The 23,453-nt window shown below is 44.5% G+C and overlaps 1 protein-coding gene across 1 annotated transcript in view; it reads left to right on the top strand.

Moving 5' to 3' along the window:
- Positions 1-417: 417 nt before the first annotated feature.
- LOC126355537 (dipeptidase 1-like) overlaps positions 418-23,453 on the top strand; it is a 399,494-nt gene continuing 376,458 nt past the window's right edge. Inside the window, exons 1-2 of the mRNA XM_050005883.1 lie at positions 418-430; positions 486-675. Coding sequence (XP_049861840.1) covers positions 418-430; positions 486-675 — 203 coding nt within the window. The remainder of the gene's footprint in view (positions 431-485; positions 676-23,453) is intronic.

Below are 23,453 nucleotides of genomic sequence, written 5' to 3' on the forward strand. Positions count from 1 at the left end.
CACATTTCAGCAGGATAGTGTACGACCGCATGTTGGAGCTCCTGTGCGGGCCTTTCTGGATACAGAAAATGTTCGACTGCTGCCCTGGCCAGCACATTCTCCAGATCTCAAACCAATTGAAAACGTCTAGTCAATGGTCCCCGAGCAACTGGTTCGTCACAATACGCCAGTCACTACTCTCGATGAATTGTGATATCGTGTTGAAGCTCTGTTTGACTCAATGCCCAGGCGTATAAAGGCCGTTATTGCGGCCAGAGATGGTTGTCCTGGGTACTGATTCGTCAGGGTCTATGTACCAATATTGGTAGAAAATGTAATCACATGTCAGTTCTAGTGTAACATGTTTGTCCAATTATTACCCGTTTAACATCTGCATTTCTTCTTGTTGAAGCAATTTTAATGGCCAGCAGTGTAGTCATGGCGCTGCTAGGTCGCAGAGGAGTCGCCCAGTCCCCCTGTGAGGACGTGCCACGTGCCTGCCGCAGGTGACGGTTCGCGGGCTCGGCGCGGCGCCTGTCGCACGTGGTGCGTGGCGCTGGTGGTGTGCGTGCTGGGCTCGGCGCTGGCGGCGGGCGTCGGCGTCGGCCTGCCGCTCGCCATGGGTTGGCTGCCCTGGCCGCACAGCCGCCTCGACGTCGTGCGCCGCCTGCTCGCCGAGGTGCCGCTCGTCGACGGGTGAGTCAGCGCTCGTCGCGCTCGTCGCGCTTGCCACGCTCCACCTCTTTTGTTCTCTACACAGGGTGAACCGGAACCCCACCGACAGACCTTAGGAAGTGGTAATACGGACCAAAACAAGATAAAAAAAGTCGGGTAAGGAAAGGTTCCAGAAGGCATACCTTACGAACTACTAGAACTTGTTCCTCTTTGCTATCGTTAGATAAATTTGTTCTATTGAGGTCTCAGGTTTACATGGTCTGAAAGATGATAGTACGAACCAGAACAAGAATACGATTTCTAGTAAGCTTAGGATCAAAATTGCTTGCCTTTCTTCATTACTGTGAAAACATTTCTTCTACTAAACAAATGCTCATAGCCGTTAAGGTATGTATATCAGAGCCCGTGTTTACCGGCAATTTTTTCTTCGTTTGGTCCATAACACTTCCCCACAAGATATGGAAAACGAAGAGTTAGAGAGAAGAGATTTGGTCCACACTACCGAAGAGTAATAAGTGCTCATAGTTCTTAGACCTACATCTGCATCTATATTTTGCAAGTCATCTAATGGTGTGCGGTGGAGGGTACTTTGTGTACAACTGTCACTTCTCCCCTTTCTTGTTCCATTCGCTAATTCTTCATGGGAAGTGTGATCGCCTGTATGCTTCCTTGTGGGCTTCTGTCTCTCTGACTTTCTCTTCACCGTCTTTCCACGAAATATACGTAGCAGGAAGCAATATATTTGTTGACTCTTCCAAGAACTTTGAAATTGAATCACAACGTGATCCAGAACGCCTCTCTTGCGGCGTCTTCCACCGGAGTTGGTTGATGATCTCTGTGACGCTTTCACGCTTACGAAATTAATCTTAAAGAAATGGGCTCCTTTTCTTTGGATCTTTTTTAGTTCTTCTATGAATCCAGTGTCGCACTGATCCCGCATTGACCAACAATATTCCAGTGTTGGTCGAACGTGGGTTATACAAATTACCTCTCTTTTGTCACGGACTCATTTTCTGAGAATTCCAAATGAATCTCAGTCTGGCGACTATCTTACCTACGATTTGTTTAATGCGGTCGTTCCGCGTTATATTGCTCCGTATGCTTAGTCTGAGATATTTTAAGAAAGCATTTGCTTCCAGTGATTGTTCTGCAATCGTGTAATCGCACAGTATTGGGTATTTCTCTCTATGTACAGCAACATTAGTTTATGATGAGAGTCAGTTGCCATTCTCTGCATCTATCTTCGATCCTCTCCAGGTCCTGTTGCTTTTCTCTGCAATTTTACAATGTTGCAACTTCTCAATATAAAAGAATGTCATCCGTGAAACGTCTAATGGAATTTCCGATGTTGCATACTACGTCATTTATATATATGCTGCTGCTAGTTATGGATCTATAACACTCCCTTGGGTTATGCCCAGAGCTACTTTTACGTCCATGTGTGTATGTATTTATGCATTGAACTGGGGAACTAGAAACGACGGAGAGGCTTCGTCCCCGCCGTAGCCCTCGGTGGTACACCACCCCACAAAGCCGGCCGTGGTGACCGAGTGGTTCTAGGCTCTACAGTCTGGAGCCGCGGGACCGCTACAGTCGCAGGTTCGAATCCTGCCTCGGGCATGGATGTTTCCCATGTCCTTAGGTTAGTTAGGTTTAAGTAGTTCTAAGTTCTAGGGGACTGATGACCTCAGAAGTTAAGTCCCACAGTGCTCAGAGCCATTTTTTGAACAACCGCACGACAAGCTACAGAAGTCCACTGTCCCCACCGCCGCCTCACACTGAACCCTGGGTTATTGTGCGGTTCGGCCCCCAGTAACACTCCCCTCCCTCCCCCCCCCCCCTCCGAAACGGAAACGTCTCATTTTAGACAAGTGTAGCCCCAATGTTTGCGTGATAGAGTAATTGTGGTGCATGCGTACGTGGAGACAGTGTCTGCGTAGCAGTCGCCGACATAGTGTAACTGAGGCGAAATAAGGGGAAGTAGCCCGCATTCGCCGAAGCAGATGTGAAACCGCCTTAAGGGGGATAGGACGTCAAACGGGCCGACTTGGAGCAGGAGAGGCATCACAGGACATTTTAATTACCAGTGTCTATACTTTTACAAATCAGTTCATCAAACTTTGTCAGCATCACCAGGGAGGATTCAGGATTCACACCCATTGCAGTCGAAGCTCGAAAACATAAGAAAATAAATTTTTTTACGTGCGAAATTTCATTATTTTTTCACTTACTAATGGCTGCATTTGTTGCTATAGGTACACTTTTCTTCATAAGTTAGAGAGATTCTTCGATGAATTTTTCGCAGCATACATTCCATACTCACAGGTGTATGAAACTCTAGAATTTATTTAATTTATGAAAAAACAAATGAAGTATTATATTTTAAACTTCATGTGTAGAAAAAACACAAATTTTGTATTATGTTACCTCAATTTTTACCACAGTTCATACATATTTGGAAAATTTTAGAGTTTCATACACCTTTAAGTATGGTTTGTATGCTGTGCAAAATTCATCGACGAATCTCTCTTACTCGTGAAGAAAAGCGTACCTACGGCAATAAATGCTGCCATTAGTAAGTGAAAAAATGAATAAATTTCACATGTAAAAAAAAAATTGTTTTGTATGTTTTCGAACTGCCACTGCTAACAGTGTAAATTCTGAATCCTTCCTGGTTATGCTGACCAAGTTTTATGAAATTATTCGTAAAAGTATAGACAGTGTAAATTAAAATGTTCAGTGGTGCCTCTCCTGTTCCAAGTCGGCCCGTTTGACGTCCTACGCCCTCTCCCCCCCCCCCCTCCCCCTACCACCTAAATACCATCCGCAGCCTGGCCGGGACACAGGACCTCGACACTAATCCGTCGGTTGATTCGTGCCGGGCACCGGCACGCCTTCCCACTCAGGAAGCAGCGCTTTAGACCGCACGGCTAGCCGAGCAGACTTTACGTCTAAATAATTTTCTCCATTGAGAATGAATGCTGTGTTCTTTTTGCTAGAAACTCCTCAGTCCAATCACAAAGTAAGTCTGTTATTCCGTACCCTCGTACTTCGTTCAGTATCTGGCAGTGACGGAATGTATCGAAAGCCATGCTGAAATGAAGGAACACACGTCCACCTGGGCGCCTGTATTTAGTGCCTACTAAGTCTCGTGGACGAGCAGTGTGTGGTGTCTCTCATATGTTTGTTACTTTCGGAACACATATATGCTATATGATCGAAAGTATCCAGACACACCCAAAAACAAACGTATTTCGTATTAGGTGCATAGTGCTACCACATACTGCCAGGTGCTCCATACCAGCGGCCTCAGTAGTCACTAGACTAGAGAGAGCAGAATGGGGCGCTCCGCGGACCTCACGGACTTCGAACATGGTCAGGTGATTGGGTGTCACTTGTATTGTACGACTGTATGCGAGATTTCCACACTCCTAAGTATCCCTAGGTCCATTGTTTCCGACGTGATAATGAAGTGGGAACGTGAAGGGACACGTACAGCACAAAAGTGTACAGACAGAGAGTGTACTGACAGAGACCGCCGACAGTTGAAGAGGGTCGTAATATGTAATACGCAGACTTCTATCCAAACCATCGCACAGGAATTCGAAGCTGCATCAGGATCCACTGCAAGTACTGCGGCAGTTAAGCGGGACGTGAGAAAACTTGGGCCCGCATCTTGTGGTCGTGCAGTAGCGTTCTCGCTTCCCACGCCCGAGTTACCGGGTTCGATTCCCGGCGGGCTCTAGGATTTTCTCTGCCTCATGATAGCTGGGTGTTGTGTGATGTCCTTAGGTTAATTAGGTTTAAGTAGTTCTAAGTTCTAGGGGACTGATGACCACAGTGGTTTAGTCCCATAGTGCTCAGAGCCAATTGAGCCAGTTTTGAGAAAACTTGGATATGAGGGTCGAGCGGATGCTCATTAGCCACACATCGCACCGGTAAATGCCCAAACAACGCCTTGATTGGTCTAAGGAGCGTAAACATTGGACGATTGAACAGTGGAAAAACATTGTGTGGAGTGGCGAAATACGGTACACATTGTGGCGACTCAGTGGTAGGGTGTGGGTATGGTGAACGCCCAGTGAACGTCAACTGGCAGCGTGTCTAGTGCCAAGAAGAAAATTCGGGGGAGCCGTGTTTTTCATGGAGGGGGCTTGCACCCCTTGTTGTTTTACGTGGCACCCTCACAGTACATGCCTACATTGATGTTTCAAGCACCTTCACGCTTCCCACTGTTTTAAGAGCAATTCGGGGATGGCGACTGCATCTTTCAACACGATCGAGCACCTGTTCATAATGCACGGCCTTTGGCGGAGTGGTTACATGACAGTAACATCCCTGTAGTGGACTGGCCATCACAGTATACCACTCGTCAGTGCTGTACTCCGCTACGAATGGGCTGCCTTTCGTCAAGAAGCCCTCCAGTACCTGATTGAATGTATGAATGTGAGACTGGAAACTGTCGCCAAGGCTAAGTAAGGGTGGGCCCACACCATATTGAATTCCAGCTTTACCGATGGAAGGCGCCACGAACTTGTAAGTCATTTCAGCCAAGTGTCTGGATACTTTTGATCCCATAGTGTATAAGAGATTTTGGGCCTATAGTATGTCATAATACGTGAGCAGAAGACATATTAAAAAATTCTACAATAAACACTTTTCTTCTTTTCCTTGTGCCTTTGTCCAGCATCTGTGCGGGACTGGAATGGTTTCTACTGGAATAACCATGGTCCATTTAAGGGGCAGCTGGACGCCCCTCCTGTCGCCTCCTGTTACCTCCTGGAGTAAATACTTTTCCATCACTGTTTACGCGGAGTGTTATCGATGTGAAAGTATACGAATGTTTTGAAAATGCTTGCGAGTCATGGAAATAAGGTGAGGCTTGGGTGTCAGTCCAGTATTCACATAGTCAGATGTGGTAAATCGCCTAAAAACCACATCCAGGGCGATCTTCAACAGGCTCTCGACGTTGCTCTACAAGGTAGATTCAATCCGGAGCAGGCGCGCATGATCGAATTGCTGGAGGTGGCATACTAATATGCACGGCCATCTTGTCGAGTAAAATTCTTCAATACGGAGATATAGAAATTAGTCTATAGAAAACTACGGTATACGTCTGTCATGCATTTCAGAGCCCATATTTACTAAACTTTTTCTTCTTGATTTAGTTCATGCCTCCAAATCTGAAAATATGGCAGTGTAGTTTTGGGTCGACTATTATATTTACAAGCTGTATACAGGGCGTAAACGGTAACAGTTTACACCGTACAAAATGGAGTATGGGAAGTCGAGAGGATCGTATTGGCCGCGTCGCTCGTTGGGGTAGAAGGTTGTCCTTCCGCGAAGTATCGTACTTGTTTCCGTTCAGTATCTTGTGAGCTTTCCTGCGCGTAGCATTGTTGTTTGTCGTCTAGTCTCTGATGTTTGTGCAGCCCTTCCTGACGTGGCGTCTCTCATCGTGATGCCCAGCATACTTCCCACGACTATTCCACATCCAGGTAATTTGATAAATATAAGTGGCAAGTGCTACCTCCTTTTTAGAGGTACAGGACAGTTGGGTGGACAAGATCAGGATTACTGCAGATCAAGTACGTACTGCGTACTTTGATTTGGAATTATGTGTGTTTTTATTAAATTTCTTGACTCCCTTCAGGTTGACAGGATATGATTACGTCACGGTTCTCAAGTTTCCTTTACTCACTTAATGGTTCCTGGAGAATGGTCCTTTTGGCGAATACGGATGTGGTATATACAAATGTTCGGGTCTTCAGTCTTCCACCTAGGTAAATGACAGTTCTCTGAGGTCTATCCTGCTCCCTAATGGGAATATATGACATAATCGGGGGGGGGGGGGGGGGGGGTGCTGTTCTGCTCAGTACAGCTTACAAATGTATAACTGTGTTCAGTTGGTAGAAATGGTGATTAGAAGAATATTCCCTTTCACTTGCAGGTATGTGGTTATCATATTGTATTAATTCTACTGGCCAGGATGGAACTTGTTTTATCTGTAATCAGAGCGTCCACCTCCTTACCAAATATCAGCGCCGTGTGAAGGTTTAAAACATGCTTACAAACAGCGTAAGAAAGTGAGTTTGGCGGATCTTCTCCACAGGATTCTGCTGTTAAGCCAACATCGATTACTGAGGAGCAAAGTGGATCTTTGAGAGATAATGCTCCTAACATTCTCCCGTTGTCCACGCGTAGGGACATTAACGCCCCAGCTATTCAAAACAAGGCGACGGTGCATTTGAAGAGGCTTTTCCTTCGGCTCGTCCTTCGGATAGCCTTACATTGTAGAACCATATTCTCCGGCCTGAGTATGTGGACGGGGAAGCCGTGGGTGCTTCTGTGCCCGGGTCGGCGTTTACTGGTAAATAATTTTTGAGAATATTTATCATGGAGAAGAGCGGTTTCTCTCAGTATTTCAAAATGAACATAAACAGTCTCGACTACAAGAAGTCTTTATTTTTGTGATTACCAGTTCCGGTCAGTGTTTGGCCATCTTCAGACCTCATACTATGATAGTAGGCCGTTGAGGTGAACCGTGTAGGCATTACTATCCCACTGCAGAACAGTTGACGTTCTTGGACTCGTAACGCTTGTTCCATTTGCGCCACTGGCTGCCGTCATATGAGGTCTAGAGATGGTCAAAAACTTACCGAAATCGGGAACCACAAAAATAAATGTTCCTTGCGGTCCAGAAAGTTTATGTTGATTTTAAAGGCTACGGCTAAGTCATCTGGCGATTCTCCCGTCATTCAGGCCGCCTCGTCGACGATGCCTGCTTGAAATCCGTTTCAGGATGACACTTGCCTCCACCTTTTCTGTCGGACACCGGTTGTCTCAGCTTAACGAACTACGCCTTCTTCCGAGACCTCGATGTCTGAGCCTCTTGATGATGGTAACGTGACAGATTCCCAAGGGCAGAAGGACCTCGTCGTTATCAAAGAAATCTCCGTACTCGAGTCCCTGCCTGCCGATATGTGGGGTGCGAATATTTCTCCCTCTCAGTCTGAAACTGATTCTCTGCATGATGTAACCACACAAACGCGCGAGGTAGCCCCAGCTCGGAGGAACCCGCATTATGTAACGTACTGAGACTAAGAGAATCGCATCACAGTAGAAGGAAAAACAACTGCAAATTGGGGGAGATGTTCACAGATCTTCTTCCTCTATTTCGTTCATCGATTTTGCCATGGCTACTGGTACATAGCTCCGTTCGATGATGTTTGTGCAATTTTGTAATCGTTTATGCAAATATATGCTTTTCTCACTTTGAATATCAACAGGATTAGTTCTGAACTCTGGCTCGCCGCTTTGCGACAGTTCATGTATGACTTTGGGGTAAGCTTAATTTTTTTACAGGAAGTATTATTTGACCAGTTTTCAGCTCCCGGGTTCTCGACATTTTCTAATTTGGCTCCCGAACTTTCTACGAACAAAGCCTTGTTTTATAGGGAAAGAATGTCATTACAAGATTTCGAAGTTCTCGATGACGGTAGTGTTATAGGAAGCATTTTTTGTGATCTCTCCTGACTTCTTCGCTATGCCCCTTCTGGCTCTGTTCCTTCTATGGAAAGATCGCGTATCTACAAAAAGGAAATCATTTACCTACTTTGTAAATCGCCTACGGAGAAATTGTCAGTGTCTTAGGTGGTGATATCCTTTCAAAGACGCACTTCAATTCCGAAGATTTCTTGCCCCGTTGGGGTCAACCACCTTGCCTTTCTCCTTCTGAAATAGGTTCCCCGACAACATTTTGGAAAAGTGTCTAGTTTCATCTTAGTCATCCCATATTACCCATGGACACTGTTTTGTCGTGGTGTAGCGTTATTTTTCATTTTCCAGCGATTGGCGATCGGGTTTTTGGCATGGGTGTTCGCCCGACTGCTGGCCGCTTTGGCCGAGCGGTTCTAGGCGCTCCAGTCTGGAAGCGTTCGACCGCTACGGTCGCAGGTTCGAATCCTGCCTCGGGCATGGATGTATGTGATGTCCTTAGGTTCGTTAATTTTAAATAGTTCTAAGTTCTGGAGGACTGATGACCTGAGTTGTTAAGTCCTACAGTGCTCAGAGCCACTTGAACCATTTTTGTTTGCCCGACTGATCTGTATGAAGAATGTCATTACACTGATAGTTTGCATTAAAAACTGATCTCTTGTGGACGGGATCTTTGGCTGTGGATTCGTCGACAGTTGACTCTTCTTTCCCGAGAGCCTGAATCTGCTCTTTCGGATGAACTTCCTTTTCGTTCGGACGAATCCTCTCTTCCTCCTCCGACAAAAGAGTATGATCGTCTGGTTTCGGGGTCATTAATTACACTACGTTGTTGAAGGAGGGAACGATCCTGATCCCCTTGTCTTTCATCAGTATCTGGAGACTGCGGAAATGACGTTGCTGCGGGTCAAGGTTATGGGCAATTTTTGTAAATATACTTCTTCTTGTTTTAATTGACAGGGCTTTGGTTTATTCCCCTGCGGGCTTTCAATGCTCCCTGTTTCTGGCGCCTAGTAACTTGAAGTCTTGTTTTGTTCACTTTTCTTCATTGAGCAAACAAATAAAAAATAGAATAAAAATTAAAAACAACATATAAAAATGTTAAAAAAATAAACAACACAGTGTGCGTTAGTTTTTTCGTTACTCAGAACCTTTATCTCTTTTATTACTAATAATTATCTTTCCTCAATCTGCAACTCATATTACATGATGATTCAACTATGGTGGTCGGAATGTTCATTAACGTTCCAAGTCAATCTAGTAATAATAATAATGATAATAATAATATAGAAGAGCAATTTGGTATAGGACACTTGTGGCGTATGAAGCCGGTAAAAAACCTCAAACTGGCCTATAGAAGTATAAAAGCTACCTAAACTACGGCGTATGCACGCCAAGCGATCTTTCAGTGTCCTTTCGTTCTCGTACGCAGTCGGCTTCATCGGATGTTCCATTAACAGTATTAGTTTAATCTTCCCCGTGAAAAAATGTACATCCGTAAATGCTATACAAAATCTAATTAAATTAAATTTAATCTTATCCCCATGAACCATGGACCTTGCCGTTGGTGGGGAGGCTTGCGTGCCTCAGCGATACAGATGGCCGTACCGTAGGTGCAACCACAACGGAGGGGTATCTGTTGAGAGGCCAGACAAACGTGTGGTTCCTGAAGAGGGGCAGCAGCCTTTTCAGTAGTTGCAGGGGCAACAGTCTGGATGATTGACTGATCCGGCCTTGCAACACTAACCAAAACGGCGTTGCTGTGCTGGTACCGCGAACGGCTGAAAGCAAGGGGAAACTACAACCCTAATTTTTCCCGAGGGCATGCAGCTTTACTGTATGGTTAAATGATAATGGCGTTCTCTTGGGTAAAATATTCCGGTGGTAAAATAGTCCCCCATTCGCATCTCCGGGCGAGGACTACTCAAGAGGATGTCATTATCAGGAGAAAGAAAACTGGCGTTCTAGGTATCGGAGCGTGGAATGTCAGATCCCTTAATCGGGCAGGTAGGTTAGAAAATTTAAAAAGGGAAATTGATAGGTTAAAGTTAGATATAGTGGTAATTAGTGAAGTTCGGTGGCAGTAGGAACAAGACTTTTGCTCTGGTGAATACATTGTTATAAATACAAAATCAATGAGTAAAAAAATTGGAGTACGGGTAAGCTACTACCAACAGCATAGTGATTGTATTATTGTGGCCAAGATAGACACGAAGCCCATGCCTACTACAGTAGTACAAGTTTATATGCCAACTAGCTCTGCAGATGATGAAGAAATTGATGAAAAGTATGATGAGATAAAAGAAATTATTCAGGTATTCAAGGGAGACGAAAATTTATTAGTAATGGGTGACTGGAATTCGAGAGTAGGAAAAGGGAGAGAAGGAAACATATTGGGGGAACATGGATTGGGGGAGAGAAATGAGAGAGGAAGCCGTCTGGTAGAATTTTGCACAGAGCGTAACTTAATCATAGCTAACACTTAGTTGAAGAAACATAAAAGAACGTTGTGTACATGGAAGAATCCTGGAGATACTAGAAGGTATCAGGTAGATTACATTATGGTAAGACAGAGATTCAGGAACCAGGTTTTAAATTGTAAGACATTACCAGGGGCAGATGTGGACTCTGACCACAATCTATTGGTTATGAGCTGTAGATTAATACTGGCGAAACTGCAAAAAGGTGGGAATTCAAGGAGATGGGACTTGGATAAACTGACTAAACCAGAGGTTGTACAGAATTTTAGGGAGAGCATAAGGGAACAATTGACAGGAATGGGGGAAGAAATACAGTAGAAGAAGAATAGGTAGTTCTGAGGGATGAAGTAGTGAAGGCAGCAGAGGATCAAGTAGGTAAAAAGACGAGGGATAGTAGAAATCCTTGGGTAACAGAAGAAATATTGAATTTAATTGATGAAAGGAGAAAATATAAAAACGCAGTAAATGAAGGAGGCAAAAAGGAATACAGACATCTCAAAAATGAGATCGACAGGAAGTGCAAAATGGCTAAGCAGGGATGGCTAGAAGACATATGTAAGGATGTAGAAGCTTATCTCACTAGGGGTAAGATAGATACTGCCTACAGGAAAATTAAAGAGACCTTTGGAGAAAAGGGAGCCACTTGTATGAATATCAAGAGCTCAGATGGCAACCCAGTTCTAAGCAAAGAAGAGAAAGCAGAAAGGTGGAAGGAGTATATAGAGGGTCTGTACAAGAGCGATGTACTTGAAGACAATATTATTCAAATGGAAGAGGATGTAGAAGAAGATAAAATGGGATATACTATACTGCGTGAAGAGTTTGACAGAGCACTGAAAGACCTGTGTCGGAACAAGGCGCCGATCATCGCGTTTCCATGCAGTCCAGTCGACCAGTTGGCTACAAGAAGGCCAACAATGAGAAGCCCGGGAGTAGGCAACATTCCATTGGAACTACTGACGGCCTTGGGAGAGCCAGTCCTGATAAAACTCTACCATCTTGTGAGCAAGATGTATGAGGGAGGCGAAATACCCTCAGACTTCAAGAAGAATATAATAATTCCAATCTCAAAGAAAGCAGGTGTTTACAGATGTGAAAATTACAGAACTATCAGTATAATAAGTCACGGCTGTAAAATACTAACGCAAATTCTTTACACACGAATGGAAAAACTAGTAGAAGCCGACCTCGGGGAAGATCAGTTTGGATTCCGCAGAAATGTAGGAACACCTGAGGCAAAACTGACCCTACGACGTACTTAGCAAATAGATGAAGGAAAGGCAAATCTGCATTTCTTGCATTTGTAGACTTAGAGAAAGCTTTTGACAATGTTGACTGGAATACTCTCTTTCAAATTCTGAAGATGGCACATGTAAAATACAGGGAGCGAAAAGCTACTTACAATTGGTCCAGAAACCAGATGGCAGTTATAAAGAGTCGAGTGACATGAAAGGGAAGCAGCGGTTGGAAAGGGAGTGAGACAGGGTTGTAGCCTGTCCCCGATGTTATTCAATCTGTATATTGAGCAAGCAGTAAAAGAAACAAAAGAAAAATTTGGAGTGGGTATTAAAGTCCATGGACAAGAAAAGAGAACTTTGAGGTTCGCCGATGACATTGTAATTCTGTCAGAGACGGCGAAGGACTCGGAAGAGCAGTTGAACGGAATGGGCAGTGTCTTGAAAGGAGGATATGAGATGAACATCAACGAAAGCAAAACGAGAATAATGGAATTAGATTAGGAAATGAGACGCTTAAAGTAGTAAAGCAGTCTTGCTATTTGGGAAGCAAAATAACTGATGATGGTCGAAGTAGAGAGGATATAAAATGTAGACTGGCAATGGCAAGGAAAGCGTTTCTGAAGAAGAGACATTTGTTAACATCGAGTATAGATTTAAGTGTCAGGAAGTCGTTTCTGAAAGTATTTGTATGGAGTGTAGCCATGTATGGAAGTGAAACATGGACGATAAATAGTTTGGACATGAAGAAAATAGAAACACTCGAAATATGGTGCTACAGAAGAATGCTGAAGCTTAGATGGGTACATCACATAACTAATGAGGAGGTATTGAGTAGTATTGGAGAGAAGAGACGTTTGTGGCACAACGTGACTAGGAGAAGGGACATGTTCTGAGGCATCAAGGGTCACCAATTTAGTATTGGAGGGCAGCGTGGAGGGTAAAAATCGTAGAGAAAGACCACGAGATGAATACAGTAAGCAGATTCAGAAGGATGTAGGTTGCAGTAAGTACTGGGAGATGAAGAAGCTAGCACAGGATAGCGTAGCATAGAGAGCTGCATCAAACCAGTCTCAGGACTGAAGACAACAACAACAAACAATCTTATCGCTGACAAGCACAGGACTCTCTGAGGTTGTTTTGTGAAAACGCTGCAGTGTAATGGAAAGTGTCGTCACTAAGTGACTGTACAAACATACAGGATAACTTGTAAAGATTTTCTATTTCGTGTGATTACAGGCATATTGCTGTAAAAGCGAAGAAATGTTAGGGCAGATGAATAGGGAAAAATAATCCATTACGATTGGAGTACAGTATTAGTAGCGTGCAGCCTGACGCAGTCACGTGTAACCTTGAAAAACAAGTTGGTATGGAACGATTGGGTAAGTTCAGTTGTACGAATGGTCGACGTCGCTTTATTTTGAGAATTCTAAGACTGTAAGCAAATCAGCAAAGAAGACCGCGTGCAGAACACTCGTGCGACATATTCTTGAGTAGTGATCGAGTGTTTGTGGTCCCCCTTAAGGTCGACTTGCAGAAAGAGGCGTACTGCTACATTTGTTACAAAAGCGTTCGATCAATATGCGAGTAGCAAGCACATGCTCTCTGAATGCAAGTGTGACTCCTTGGAGGGAACAAGACGTTCTTTCAACGGAACACTGTCGACAAAGTTTAGAGAACCGGAATTTGCGACAGACAGCAGTACGATTCTATTACCACCAACGAATATCATCCGCTAGCACAGAGAGGTCAAAATAAGAGAAATCAGAGCTCGTACAGAAGCAAAGGGACTGTCGTTTTCCCTCGGTGAATTTGCTTGTGGAATAGGAACTGGAATGACTTAGATATAATGTACTGTACCCCACGCACAGCATAGTGACATACGGACGTGTATGTAGACGAAGATGTAGATGTAGGTGCCAAATTTAACGCTGACTTGTGTCAGCGCTTATCAACATTGCGGAGTCACCACAAAACGTTGGTTTCCATTCCGACACTCATTTGCTTACATTACCAACAATTGGTGACAGCGACCCCTTCAATAACACACTTCTAAAATCAACAAGGTTACTGCCCAAAATCTTAATTATGAATGCACTACAGACTTCAACAGGCTGCCCATGGCATAATAGATAAAACCACGAACATTATTCAGCAACATATGATACGAAGAGATTGTTTATGTCCTGCAAGGGAAGTGACTGGATCACATTATTCATGAATTGAGATGACCTGATAGATTTATGGAGAAAGTTCAATCAAAAGTAATGAAACACTGGTAGGCAGGCCGAAAAACCGGTTAGAATGCCTGACCTACATTAATGTTAAGTATTCGCACCCTCCCCGTTTGACTCAGAGTGTAGTAAACAACAATACTTATGAAGTAACTGACGCATTGAAATGTACCTAATTACTGGTATTACTGCCCGGGTGTTGCAACTATGGCCGGCCGGAGTGGCCGTGCGGTTCTAGGCGCTACAATCTGGAACCGAGTGACCGCTACGGTCGCAGGTTCGAATCCTGCCTCGGGCATGGATGTGCGTGATGTCCTTAGGTTAGTTAGGTTTAAGTAGTTCTACGTTATAGGCGACTGATGACCTGAGATGTTAAGATCCACAGTGCCCAGAGCCATTTGAACTTTTTTATGTTTGTTTCAACTATGAAAGGACTTCATTAGAAAGGTCAGAGCTTCGGTTAAAAGGCACCTTAGCCTCAATGTTTTAACTGAAATAAAAATTGACGCTTAGTCCACTCCAATAATAGAAACAAAGTTATACACGTGAAAAAAATAGAGAAAAAGAATAATCCAGAGGAATACAATTAATTCTGTTACTGGTCTGTTCGACCAGTGAGAGAATTAAGCTATACGAAACTTCTCCGTGAGCCTACTTTGAATTTATTCCGAAACGCTATTGACGAATTTTTAATAAATAACTGCATTTCGGCATACTGTAGAACTATTCTACTCCCTCCAACGTTCAGTAGGTGTAGCAACCATTAAGACTAAATAAGCTGGTTATGGCTCTTAAAGATAATATAGGCAAACCTTTTCTCCTGCTTTTTTTATTAGTGAAACAAGGAAGAGAATAACTAACAATAGGACAAAGTACTCCGTCACGTGCGGAAGACAGACTTCCCAAGTGTTTGTGTATGGAAGAATGTTTGTGTATATTATGCTTCCTTCTTATGTTTTTTATGTTTATCTGAACGAGCTAATGAAGCTTCACACACTTTTTCTACTTCTTTAGTTCTTCTGCACCGTATAGAAACAGAGAGATAGTGTGTCAAAGTGGAATCCTTTTTTTCTTTTTTATTTATTTATTTTTTATTTTTTTGAGTTGCTTACTTAATCAAATGTAGTTTATAGAATGTTGCTCTGTGTCAAGGAAGTTGCTACGATGACAAACGCATTAGACAGCCGTACACAGACGACGATTTGAACCCGTAGGCACCCAAGCGGTGGGGTGCTATACAACAAAAAAGAATTTGTAACCGCTGTCCGTTACGTAGAGGAGGATCGTTATGATGTGCTCATACGTGATGACTGGCAAATTATACTATGTGATGAAAGTAACCGGGAACCCCTACAAACATACGTTTTTAATATTAGATGCATTGTGCTGCCACCTACTGCTAGGTACTCCGTATCAACGACCTCAGTAGTTATTCGTCATCGTAAGAGAGCAGAATGGAGCGCTCCGCGGAACTCACGGACTTCGAACGTGGTCAGGTGATTGGGTGTCACATGTGCCATACGTTTGTAAGCGAGATTTCCACACTCCTAAACATCTCTAGGACCAATGTTTGCGATGTGATAGTGAAGTCGAAACGTGAAGGGACTTGTACAGCACAAAAGTGTACAGGCCGACCTGGTCTGTGGACTGGCAGAGACTGCTGACACTTGAAGAGGGCCGTAATGTGTAATAGGCAGACTTCTATCCATACCATCTCATAGGAATTCGAAACTGCATCAGGATCCACTGCAAGTACTATGACAGTTTGGCGGGAGGTGAGAAAACTTGGATTTCGTGGTCGAGCGGATGCTCATAAGCCATACATCACGCCGGTAAATGCCAAACGACGCCTCGCTTGCTGTCAGGAGCGTAAACATTTGACGATTGAACAATGGAAAGGCGTGGTGTGGAGTGGCTAATTACGGGATACAATGGGGCGGTCTGTTGGCAGAATGTGGGTATGGCGAATGCCCATTGAACGTTATTGCCGACGTGTGTATTGCCAACAGTGAAATTCAGAGGTGGTGGTGTTATGGTGTGGTCGTGTTTTTCGTAGAAGGAGCTTGAATCCCTTAGCCGGCCGCGGTGGTCTAGCGGTTCTAGGCGCGTAGTCCGGAACCGCGTGACTGCTACGGTCACAGGTTCGAATCCTGCCTCGGGCATGGATGTGTGTGATGTCCTTAGGTTAGTTAGGTTTAAGTAGTTCTAAGTTCTAGGTGACTGATGACCACAGATGTTAAGTCCCATAGTGCTCAGAGCCATTTGACCCATTTTTGCTTGCATCCCTTATTGTTTTGCGTGGCGCTATCAGAGCACTGGCCTACATTGATGTTTTAAGTTCCTGCTTGCTTCCAACTGTTGAAGAGCAATTCGGGGATGGTGACTGCATCTTTGAACACAATCGAGCACCTGTTCATAATTCACGGCCTGTGGCGGAGTGGTTACACGACAATAATACCCTTGTAATGGACTGGCCTGCACGGAGCTCTAACATGAATCCTATAGAGTAGGAATGTTTTGGAATGCTGACTTCGTACCAGTCCTCACTGACCGACATCCATACCTCTCCTCAGTGCAACACTCCCTTAACAGTGCGCTGTCATTCCTCAAGAAACCTTCCAGTACCTGATTGAACGTATACCTGCGAGATTGGAAGCTGTTATCACGGCTAATGGTGGGCCAACACCATATTGACTTCCAGAATTACCGATGGAGGGCGCCACGAACTTGTAAGTCATTTTCAGCGAGGTGTCGGATACTTTCGATCACATAGTGTACATTTGACAAACTGCGTGAAACACTTGCTGGTGTCTGCCAGAAACGACGACAGCGCTACCGAAGAATTTGTGGCATGTCAGCCCTATGGACGCAGAGACACACGGAAGCAGCTGTGAATGATTGTCATTACTTGCTCGACCAGTAAAATTTTTCAGTATCAATCATTGCCGTACAGCTAGAACCTGAACTGAAATATAGGCTATTTAGTGATGATCTGCGTATTTACAATCATCATATATTTTAAGGCATACTGGTACCTACTTACGTCGCTTTTGTGCACAGTATTTTGCTTCGGCGTGGGAATAAATTCCTATGATATAAGCTGAGAAAAAAGCGATTTGTAAAAAACGTTTGCTGTTAAACCATTGGAACTATTAATGTACCTAGAGCACCTCTTCGTCCGGACAAATGGAAGGCCGCGAACGTCTTTCTTCAGAGCTCCAAAAATAGGGAAATGGCATGGGGAAAGTTCGTGACTGTGTGGAGGATGTACAAGGACTTCCCAGCGAAAATTCTGAAGCGTAGCCGAGCCAAACTTGGCTGAACATGGGCTGTTATATCCTTCAACAGAACAATACCGGCATTTAACTTTCCTGATCGTTGGGACTTGATGACTAACTTCAATTTTTCAAGAATGTCCATGTACCGCTGTGCGTTAAGTGCAGCACCACGCTCCAGACAGTCGATAACATTTAGAAAATGGCTCTGAGCACTATGGGACTCAACTTCTGAGGTCATCAGTCCCCCAGAACATAGAACTACTTAGACCCAACTAAGCTGAGGACATCACACACACATCAATGGCCGTTGCATGATTCGAACGTGGGATAGTAGCGATCTCACGGTTCCAGACTGTAGCGCCTAGAACCGCTCGGCCACACCACCTGGCTAAGATTTAGACCCTTGCTGTCAACGTAAAAGGTCATCATTACTTTCCCAGCGCTTGCATGCATGGCTTTTAATTTTGTCGGTAGGAGTCGGTCCACTTGCCTCCATTGTTGGCTCTGATGCTTGCTCTCCGCCTTATCAAGTCCGTGGCACGCTTGTTATATCAACATTCTGGAGTCCATTTGACTGTTCCTTACAGTAGGCATGGTCCTATTAGAGGAGGTTTCCCTCCAAAAGCTGAACTGTTTTACACAACCAGTTACCGAGGGAGCTACCTTTTGGGGTAGACTTTGAAATACCGCATTTTTCATATTAGCAAACAGTGTCAGAGGAGAAAAAAGTCAAACGTTATGGATTAAAAAATGGCTCTGAGCACTACGGGACTTAACATCTGAGGTCACCATTCCCCTGGAACTTAGAACTACTTACACCTAACTAACCTAAGGACATCACACATATCCACGCCCGAGGCAGGATTAGAACCTGCGACCGTAGCGGTCACGCAGTTACAGACTGTAGCGCCTAGAACCAGTCGGCCACCACGGCCGGCGATTTATAAAAGATTATTTAATTGTGCGTTACGGATTGCAGTGTATATCGGATGAAGGGTTTTGGAATCAGGACCTACACAGGGGTTTACACCTCCGTATCTCAGTAATCAGTATGTGTAACTGTTGCGTGGAGGATAAGAGTTCGTTTCTCAGTACTATCAAGGATTTTTCTACGATGGGAGGACAGAGAGATCATCGTATGGCATTTATTGGCCGGGATATCCCCTTCGGGGTTCGGCCGCTGTGTTGCAAGCCTTTCTAGTTGACACTTCGGCGACTTTCGTGTCAATGACGACGAAAATGAAAGTGATGGACACATCTACATCTACATCTACATGACTACTCTGCAATTCACATTTAAGTGCTTGGCAGAGGGTTCATCGAACCACAATCATACTATCTCTCTACTATTCCACTCCCGAACAGCGAGCGGGAAAAACGAACACCTAAACCTTTCTGTTCGAGCTCTGATTTCTCTTATTTTATTTTGATGATCATTCCTACCTATGTAGGTTGGGCTCAACAAAATATTTTCGCATTCGGAAGAGAAAGTTGGTGACTGAAATTTCGTAAAAAGGTCTCGCCGCGACGAAAAACGTCTATGCTGTAATGACTTCCATCCCAACTCGTGTATCATATCTGCCACACTCTCTCCCCTATAACGCGATAATACAAAATGAGCTGCCCTTTTTTGCACCCTTTCGATGTCCTCCGTCAATCCCACCGGGTAAGAATCCCACACCGCGCAGCAATATTCTAACAGAGGACGAACGAGTGTAGTGTAAGCTGTCTCTTTAGTGGACTTGTTGCATCTTCTAAGTGTCCTGCCAATGAAACGCAACCTTTGGGTCGCCTTCCCGACAATATTATCTATGTGGTCCTTCCAACTGAAGTTGTTCGTAATTTTAACACCCAGGTACTTAGTTGAATTGACAGCCTTGAGAATTGTACTATTTATCGAGTAATCGAATTCCAACGGATTTCTTTTGGAACTCATGTGGATCATCTCACACTTTTCGTTATTTAGCGTCAACTGCCACCTGACACACCATACAGCAATCTTTTCTAAATCGCTTTGCAGCTGATACTGGTCTTCGGATGACCTTACTAGACGGTAAATTACAGCATCATCTGCGAACAGTCTAAGAGAACTGCTCAGATTGTCACCCAGGTCATTTATATAGATCAGGAACAGTAGAGGTCCCAGGACGCTTCCCTGGGGAACACCTGATATCAATTCAGTTTTACTCGATGATTTGCCGTCTATTACTACGAACTGCGACCTTCCTGACAGGAAATCACGAATCCAGTCGCACAACTGAGACGATACCCCATAGGCCCGCAGCTTTATTAGAAGTCGCTTGTGAGGAACGGTGTCAAAAGCTTTCCGGGAATCTAGAAATACGGGATCAACTTGAGATCCCCTGTCGATAGCGGCCATTACTTCGTGCGAATAAAGAGCTAGCTGCGTTGCACAAGAGCGATGTTTTCTGAAACCATGCTGATTACGTGTCAATAGATCGTTCCCTTCGAGGTGATTCATAATGTTTGAATACAGTATATGCTCCAAAACCCTACTGCAAACCGACGTCAATGATATAGGTCTGTAGTTAAATGGATTACTCCTACTACCCTTCTTGAACACTGGTGCGACCTGCGCAATTTTTCAATCTGTAGGTACAGATCTATCGGTGAGAGAGCGGTTGTATATGAGTGCTAAGTAGGGAGCTATAGTATCAGCGTAATCTGAAAGGAACCTAATCGGTATACAATCTGGACCTGAAGACTTGCCCGTATCAAGAGATTTGAGTTGCTGCCAGCAATCGAACCCGGGCCTCCTTGCGTGGTAGGCGTTATCGTTGTCGCTGCGCTACGGAGGCGGACGTGGGAGGACTGTAAAGGATGGACGGAGCTAGTTGAGTGAGACGATTTCCAAGATTTGAGAAGGGGAAGACCTCCGGGAGAGTCGTATGTTGACATAACGCAATGATGCAATAGGAGTAGGAAGTTAATTGTTGTCACATACGACAACGCGACACTGAATCACAAAGTTGGTTGGTCTGTCGAGGTCCAGTCCGAGCTTGGCAGCTGCAGTCTGGAACCGCGCGACCGCTACGGTTGCAGGTTTGAATCCTGCCTCGGGCATGGATGTGTGTGATGTCCTTAGGTTAGTTAGGTTCAGTAATTCTAAGTTCTAGGGGACTGATGACCTCTGAAGTTAAGTCCCGTAGTGCTCACAGCCATTTGAAACATTTTGAACCAAGCTTGACAAAGAAAGGGTGTTAAATACCACTACCGTGGATGAAAAGATTTTCGCAACCTTGCTGGATGGTAGCTAAGAGGACGCAGCGTTTATCAACAATGAACGACTTGAGGTAATATTCGTTGGTCCCATACCATTCCTAATTGATGAACTGTGAACCTGCAAGACTGCTAGTCATCCAGGTGATGATAAGAAAGTCCCTGATGTATTTTGGCGCAGTGTTGCAGCGAGATACAGGTCTGCATGGGCTCATGAATCGTGGCTTTCGCCACGAGTGGGAGAGAATAACATTTCGTGATGCTATAGCTGTACAAATACTTAACACTGCATTTTGACGTAATGCATTTTATATAGTTACATGAGAACAGCAATCGATTTGTCAGTCAATATACCGCCTGTTTTAATCGGCGTTAATATGAATATCAGGAAGTCGTTTCTGAAAGTATTTGTATGGAGTGTAGCCTTGTATGGAAGTGAATCGTGGACGATAAATAGTTTAGACAAGAAGTGGTGGTTAGAGTTTAACGTCCCGTCGACAACGAGGTCATTAGAGACGGAGCGCAAGCTCAGGTTAGGGAAGGATTGGGAAAGAAATCGGCGGAACCCTTTCAAAGAAACCATCCCGGCATTCGCCTGAAACGATTGAGCGAAATCACGGAAAACCTAAATCAGGATGGCTGAAGATGGAATTGAACAGTCGTCCTCCCGAATGCGAGTCCAGTGTGTAACCACTGTGCCACCTCGCTCGGTAATAGAAGCTTGCGAAATGTGGTGTTGCAGAAGAATGCTGAAGGTTAGATGATTAGATCACGTAACTAATGAAGAGATGCTGAATAGAATTGGTGAGAAGAGAAATTTGTGGCACAACTTGACTAGAAGAAGGGATCGGATGTTAGGGCATATTTTGAGGCATCAAGGGATCACCAATTTAGCACTCGAGAGCACCGTGTAGGGAGATCTATAGATGAATACACTAAACGGATTCAGTAGGTACTGGATGATGTATAAGCCTACACAGGATAGAGTAGCATGGAGAGGTGCATCAAACCAGTCTCTGGACTGAAGACCACACCAACAATAACAACAACGAATGTCAAATACTCGATGCAGCATATTGTGTTATTCATGGTCAAGCCACATTAATTCGACCACCGTGTATGTTCGTAGTCAACGTGCAGTGACCACATAAATATGAAACTAATAGTGGAAGCTACAAATAGCATGTCGGGGAACGTGAAAAACAGTATGGAAGTTGTAACACGGAATTTGAGCGATTTATGTGAGGTTCAAAATGGCGTGGTGATTTGCCTTTGGCACAAGGTGGAAGCATTTCCGAAACAGCTAAGTTTGTATACTTTTCGCGTGCGCCGTGGCTCAACTATACGGTGCGTCGCCGAGGCAACTGCGATGCAACGCGAATTGTAGGTCACAGAGGTGAACTACGGCTGCAGAGATGTGAACGGGCAAATAAACGTGCAACTGTTGAGCAGCTGACCGTCCGGATGAACGAAGGGACTACTAACAGTTCTCCTCGACGAGCGTTAAGCGAATGTTAGTGCTTATGGACCAACGCAGCAGATGCGTAGTTATTCGGCCACACTTACCGCTGGTCTTTGGCGACGGAGGTTGGCATTTACACGTCAGTACTGGAACTGGACGTCCAAAGAGTGGAATGTTTTCGTGGCATTCGCTAGAAGACCTCCTCATTCTGGAAGAGACAGTGGGTCACTACACGTGATCATCTATTTTTTGGTTCATGTGCACCCCTTCAGGCAGTTGGATTTTCCTCGGTACGATGGCATCTATCCTCAAAACAATGCAACGTTCACACACCTCGCAGTGTACTTGCGAGTTTCAAAAAGAAGCAGGATGAGTTTATCGAAATCCCTTGAGAAGTGAACACCACGGATTAAAACCCACACAATCGATCTGTTGGTGGCATGGTTCCTTAACCAGGAACTCTGGTGGAGCAGGCTACGGCAGTGGGGTCGGTAAGGCTCCATATCTCCGTTGGTACCTTCCCGAACCTCACTGACTCTTTTCCTGCAAGTCTCACTGGGGTCCGCGTTACAAAATGTGTTTATTCTTGCTTTTGACTGGTGCTCATATTTACACTAAGGTGACAACTCAAGTAATAGTTGGAAGGCACCAACAGAAATATTGAAAATCTATAGCCGTCCGTAACAGCAAAAGTGTTGCTGGTACGGAGTTTTGTACAGCACTTGACCTCTGGATTAAGTCTCATAAATGTTCGATGGAATCCGTGTCGTGCGATCTGGGTGGCCAAACTATTCTATCTAAATGTCTACAATGTTCTTAAAACTAATGTGGCCTGGTCTCGTGGCGCACTGTCAGCCATTAAAATTCCATTGTTGTTTGGGAACCTGAAGTCTCTGAATGTTTGCACGTGGTCTCCCAATAGCAGTCCAAGCAGCTGAAAACCACCATTTCTAGGCAATGTTCGGCTCACTTCGAAGAGATGTAAACACAGCTCTCACCAGTTTGCACAGAGCTTAACTAACTAAGAACTGGTTTCATGGCTTCGCGATGTCTCCGTTACATTAGAACCCTACTATTAGATATTACGAACTTTAATTTTAACTGGTGTCACCAGGTCACGATTCACTAGTGGTCAAGGGTCCGACTGACATTGTTACCTACCTAGGAGAGGCCTGCAAGAGATGTTGTGCTGTTAGCAAAGGCAGCCGTTTCGGTCGTCTGGTGCCGTAGCCCATTAACGCTACGGTCGCAGGTTCGAATCCTGCCTCGGGCAAGGATGTGTGTGATGTCCTTAGGTTAGTTACGTTTAAGTAGTTCTAAGTTCTAAGGGACTGATGACCTCAGATGTTAAGTCCCGTAGTGCTGAGAGCCATTTG

The sequence above is a fragment of the Schistocerca gregaria genome, chromosome 3 (assembly GCF_023897955.1).
Source record: "Schistocerca gregaria isolate iqSchGreg1 chromosome 3, iqSchGreg1.2, whole genome shotgun sequence".
Classification (NCBI taxonomy): Eukaryota; Metazoa; Arthropoda; class Insecta; order Orthoptera; family Acrididae; genus Schistocerca; species Schistocerca gregaria.